This window comes from Sinocyclocheilus grahami, unplaced genomic scaffold (genome assembly GCF_001515645.1).
Source record: "Sinocyclocheilus grahami isolate Dianchi unplaced genomic scaffold, SAMN03320097.WGS_v1.1 scaffold62.1, whole genome shotgun sequence".
NCBI classification, from domain to species: domain Eukaryota; kingdom Metazoa; phylum Chordata; class Actinopteri; order Cypriniformes; family Cyprinidae; genus Sinocyclocheilus; species Sinocyclocheilus grahami.
The window spans coordinates 2,014,231-2,020,123 of NW_015505241.1; the positions used below are offsets into that span (position 1 = coordinate 2,014,231).

A 5,893-nucleotide genomic window follows, 5' to 3' on the forward strand; every position below is an offset into this window, starting at 1 on the left:
GAAAAGAGATCCTCTGCGTCGGGGAGAGTTTGCTATTTTCCCAGTTGACCCGAAGGCCCAACAGGCTGAGGTGTGAGAGCACCAAATCCCTGTGTTCGCACAACTGATCCTGAGACTGCTTCGTCGAGGTAGTTGAGAATGCGAATGCTCTGTTCTCTCAGGGGAGCAAGGGGTACCCCCGCAAATTACATGCGACCTCTCTGCGACCTCGTACTGATATGCTCGTCCTTCGGATGCGAACCACAGCAATGGTCTGTGATGCGGAAGGGTCGACACAAAGTACGTGTCCTTCAGCTCGACCGCTGCAAACCAATCTCGGGGACGGATGCACCCGAAGATGCGTTCCTGCATCAACATCTTGAACGGTAACCGGTGAAGGGCACGCAGGTCCAAGATTGGTCGTAACCCACCGCCTTTCTTGGGTACAATGAAGTAGGAGCTGTAAACCCCCGTCTTCATATCGGCTGGAGGGACCGGCTCTATCGCATCCTTCTTGGGGGGGCGCCGGGCGACTGAATCGCATAGCCGAGCCTGACAGTTCGAAAGACCCATCGAGACGGGCTGGGTAGCTCAAGCCAGGCTCCCAGACACCACGCAAGTGGCATCAACGGAACTACAGGCGTACCCGCAGTGGGGCAGCGTGGAAGAACGCAGGGACCCGGCCCGGGCGTCTCGTAGCCGGTCCGAGGCGGGGTCTGGGTGTGTGTAACACTGACCTGCGTTCGAGCAGAGGGTATGTGGGCAGTTCGTTGGTTCGTCCTCCCGATCCGCCCACTGCTGCTCACTGGCGAGAGAGGAGGGTGAGTGTGATACGCACTGGATCATTCACAACCCCCCAGAAATAGAGGAATTGCTCTTTGTCGAGTATTTGGGCCCCAAAGTGATAAACAAGAGAACAAATACTTAATTTGTGGCCATAATTTAGACTAAACAAGAGAACAAATACTTAATTCGTGGCCATAATGTAGTCCTAGCATGAAAGATAACTAGCCTATTCTAAATTCGTTGGCTGTGATTGTCTGCATGTCATGATCGGGCTCCGTACAACCGAATATAACCTTAGCCTACCTGTTTATTCATTTATTATGGTAAGTAACTAGCTCACCTTTTGCGGCACCATGTTTGCGTAGCACATCCTCGTGCTTTCTGGCAATGTGCCGCTTCAGATTCCAATATGAATCTTTACTAAATCTCCCCGCACTCCCTCTCAGTTTCTTCTCCCTGCTCATTCTTAACTTACATTTTTTTACCTTACATTTATGTATAAGGCTTGCAACTTCGTTGAAACAATATCTGAACTCCATAACTGCTCTACTATTCTCGATCTCTACAGATTCTCGATCTCGAACAAGCAAATCACCAAACAGCATTCTGGGTTGAGCGAGCGGCGCTGAGCGTTTTGAGCGAGCGGAGCGGAATCTTCAGAATGGTGCTCTGCGCTCTTAAGGAAATATTACCGCTCCGCTCACATGCTCTGGTAGTCAGGAGCAGAATGATGTGATCGCTCGGCTCCGAAGCGAAAAGCTGAATATGCGCTGCATCTGCTGCCTACTTATACTCACGCTGTGATCAGCGGCAGCTGGATGCAATAATCGCATGCCAATGTGTATTGGCTCATTTAGTTTACACTCGAAGTAGATTGGTATCTCTAAGCGAGATCCCAATTTCGTCGGTCATCCGACATGACGTCGAGAGTGACCGACTGAAAGGGAACCAAAATTATACTGCAACCTTTTTTTTTTTTTTTACATAATAATCTGATGGCCTTCACAGGATTTTAGATAAGATCAACAGCCTCTCCAATTAAGTTTCTTCCAAAAAAATCCTTTATAAAATCTAATAACAGTAATATGAGATAATCTGTGAATTTTGAAATATTTGGGTCATATTTCATCTCATATATTGTTTTTAATGTTGCATAATACATTTTTCTGATTTACTCATTTTTGGGTGCTATATGACCCAGAAATATACATTTTATTGTAAGATTTACTATAATACTGCCATGTACATTCATAAGAAATAACAATCATTCATAAAACAAAATATGTTGAGAAAGTTGAGTTGTGGAATCAGTAGTCATGTTTGGCTTGTAATATGATTGTGCTACCCACAATCCCCTGCAACATTGATCTGTCACTCTAGTTTGCTTATCCAGCTTCTCATTCCTGAAATTTGAACTTTGGGACTTTTATATTTTATATTTAATATATTGGGTTTATGTAATTGATACACTTAAAATCTACAAATGTAGACTTTGATCTTTCATTAAGACGCTGATATTGGAGTGTGTTTTGTTTATTTGTGGTGCTTTTGTTTTTGAAGAGTGTGAGAAAGCAGCCAGCTCCTCCTTGTGGCTCTATGTCTTTCTCGGGAACATGCTTCGTGGGGTAGGAGAGACACCCGTCATGCCTCTTGGGTTGTCTTATCTGGATGATTTTTCGAGGGAAGAAAACACTGCTCTTTACATGTGTATGATTGATTACCATTTTCAATCATTATATTATCAATGTTGGCATACATTCAAGCCTTATTAACATCCTGCTAGTTACACTTCATCCCAATTAGATGTCAAAACGCACCAGTTTCACTTTTCCAGTTTAATTTTAATTGTGTATTTTACTTATTGATCATTAATATATGTGTTTGCAGATAATATTATATTTAACTTATATTTACTTAAAGAGAGTACACTTTCATAACTACTTAACATACTGAAGTGCACTTTTAAAAATACACAGTCCTCCATAAAATGTGCTGGACACATCCGAATATTTGGGTTGACGTGTTCTGGAACAGTGTTGTAAATACAACTTAACCACTGATTTCTAGTCATGTCCATTTTTGGAAGACCAAACAAAGTAATTTTGCTTTCACAACGAAACAGCGTCACACACGGTGGCCTAGAGTGAGTGGGGGCAGCCTATAGTGAGCAGAGGCCGGGGGCTAGCGGGAGGAACGGCCGGAGGGTTAGAGTGAGCAGAGGCGGGTGGGCTTGAGAACGGCTCGGCCGGCGATTTCGACGAAGGAGCGTCCGGAAGGACATGTGACGACTCCAGGCTGGACTCCGCTTCATCCACGGTGAAAGCCAATCCGGCAATCCACAGCGCAAAGTTGTAGTATTTCCTCAGCAAACCAGCACGGATCAGCTCCAGGCATGACGAAGCAGATATCGTCCTCTTTTGGAAGGCCAAACAAAGTAGTTTCGCTTTCACTACGAAGCACACAGCGCCTTCACGACATGGCGGCGGCAACAACAATACTACAGCGAGAATAAAAGTTATGCCTTTCTTTGCGTGAACATTTGGGTGGCGTTATGCAAATCTTCCCACATAGCGACGTAGATATGTGGGGGCGTGTTAGAACGAGCCGTTTTAGGAAGGCGTGGCTGACTCTTAACTTTTATAAAGAATATCTCTTTGGATTTGAGACTTTAGTCTTTGCAACTTTACAGATCTTCTTTATGCACCAAGAGCTTGTAACACTCCAAAGAGAAAGGAAAAATTGAAATCGCATCATATGACCCCTTTAAGTGTACTATAAAGTACATTTTAAAACATTATGTTTTAATAATGTTTTGTCATGCTTTAAAGTTCACTCTCTTAACATACTAAAGTACATGCAAAGTACTTGATTATAATTTTAACAGTAGTGTGTTATTTAATATTACATTTAAAGTTCATACATTTTGAATGTCACAAAAGTGTCATTAAATATATTTAAATATATGACATAAGTTTAATGTATATTTTTATATACTTTTTATATGTATACTTTATACACACTTCAATAAAAAATAACCAAATAATGTATTTAGAATTAGTTTTTGTAATATAGAAAATTAAGCCTATTTTTTTAGGATAATTGAATAATTGAGACAATATGACCATACAAACAATAAACCATACAAATAATGTGCAGTCTGAAAAGACTGGTTAGCTTATATTATTCTAGGTGGTGACTCTCATTACAAATGTATAGTGATGCTATATACAATGCTTTTTATATTGTGCAATTTTATTAATCTACATTATTTCAGTAACTAATTTTTTTACATTACGCTAACGCCAATCATTTTCGGTGTAATATGTGTAGGGGGTAATCTATGGTAATATATTTTTTTCAGCATGTTGATAAGAATTGAGAATTAGGACGTGTGTGGGGAGGTGGGGCTTAATTGTCATGAACATAATGAAATACAAAAAATACAAATAAAAATATAATTGAAAATGTGATAAATATTATGCAAAATTTAATTTCTGTCTTTTCATTTTGGTGTGAAATATGACTTGGGCATGTTCTTGACTTCACCCACCTACTCTTTCTCTGATTAAGATTATGTCAGTGTGAATCAGCATTTTTGCATTGATTTTTTCCCCTCCTCAGCTCTCGTACAGACTTTGGGAATAATGGGGCCCGTGTTTGGATTCATGTTAGGATCATTCTGTGCCAAGCTCTATGTGGACATAGGAGCAGTGGACTTAGGTAATGACCTCTACAACCAGTGAAGATAGCAATCCTATTTTTGTTGACCTGATAACGGCTCTTTGCCCTGCACTGATAATACATATGATTATCCCTAGGCCAAATCGGTGATCTAAGATTAACTTTTCATGGTTATAAAAGAAAATAAATAAAACACAAAATGATGATGATATTTTGCACATTTCTAGAAAAAATTCCCAGCAACCTTTAGCCTTTGTACCTTCAGTTTTACTATGTCACAGTTACTTGTTGCATGTGAATTATGTGAAAAGTGGATGTTTGTCTTTTAGTCTAATTGATTGGCTCAGTTCACTTCGACTAAGTAGGTCATAACATATCATATCATATAATAACTCTGCAGTAACACATCATTACCTGAAGTCAGTGTATATCATCATTGTTAATGAATGACATGACTTTATGATAACTAGTTTTCTGTATAACTGGCTGGCTGACCCAGTTTCCCTTTGAAATAAGGGGTCTTCGGTCATACTGTTTGTGAGGATTTCAAATGATACATTCTTTTTACTGATTAATTAACAAAATGCGCATGTCTGTTTTTTTTTTTTTTTTTAAAGATACCATCACCATCAACTACAAAGACTCACGTTGGGTTGGTGCCTGGTGGCTGGGCTTTTTGTTAACTGGTGGTGTGATGCTACTAGCCGGAATTCCCTTTTGGTTCTTTCCCAAGTCTCTTCCAAAGCAGGGCGAGACTGAAACGGAGAAAAAATCAAATGTTTTAGAGGGCGAGCAGGACCGTTTCATTCCTGATAACAACAAACATAGTACTGCTCCCAACAAACCAGCTTCCATGGCAGTTCTGGCTAAAGGTGTTCATTTCATTAAATAATTCATTTTAAATATGTTTATTCATAAGATTTGGTCGAGATATTGAGCATACATGACCCTTGAATTTATGTAAAGCTTCTTCTTGATATGTTCTAGATTTTCTGCCATCACTGAAAAAACTATTCAGCAACACGATTTACCTGCTCCTTGTATGCACCGCTTTTGTGCAAGTCAGTGGTTTTATAGGAATGATCACATTTAAGCCAAAGTTTATGGAGCAAATTTATGGCCAGTCAGCATCGAGGGCCATATTTTTGATAGGTGGGTTTACATTTATTGCATTTATTTTTGTCTGCATTAAATACATTTCCAGTTTGTCTAAAGAAATGTAGTGAGGCCTTTCTACAAAATAAGTGGCAGTTGTGTCCCTCTTATTCATATATGTAAAAAAATTACTTTCACAAAAAATTAGCTGATGCCAACTAAAAAAAGCTGATGACAACCCTATCCTCAACCCTAAGTATCTAAATAACCATTACTACTCTATGTTCGCAAATATACCCATGATATATATATATATATATATATATATATATATATATATATATATATATAT

The 5,893-nt window shown here is 39.5% G+C and overlaps 1 protein-coding gene across 1 annotated transcript in view; it reads left to right on the forward strand.

The window, feature by feature from the left end:
- The window catches only part of LOC107584712 (solute carrier organic anion transporter family member 1C1-like), a 43,344-nt gene that overhangs the window by 21,769 nt on the left and 15,682 nt on the right, over positions 1–5,893 (forward strand). The window contains exons 6-9 of the mRNA XM_016271418.1: positions 2,326–2,472; positions 4,387–4,485; positions 5,064–5,318; positions 5,434–5,598. Coding sequence (XP_016126904.1) covers positions 2,326–2,472; positions 4,387–4,485; positions 5,064–5,318; positions 5,434–5,598 — 666 coding nt within the window. The remainder of the gene's footprint in view (positions 1–2,325; positions 2,473–4,386; positions 4,486–5,063; positions 5,319–5,433; positions 5,599–5,893) is intronic.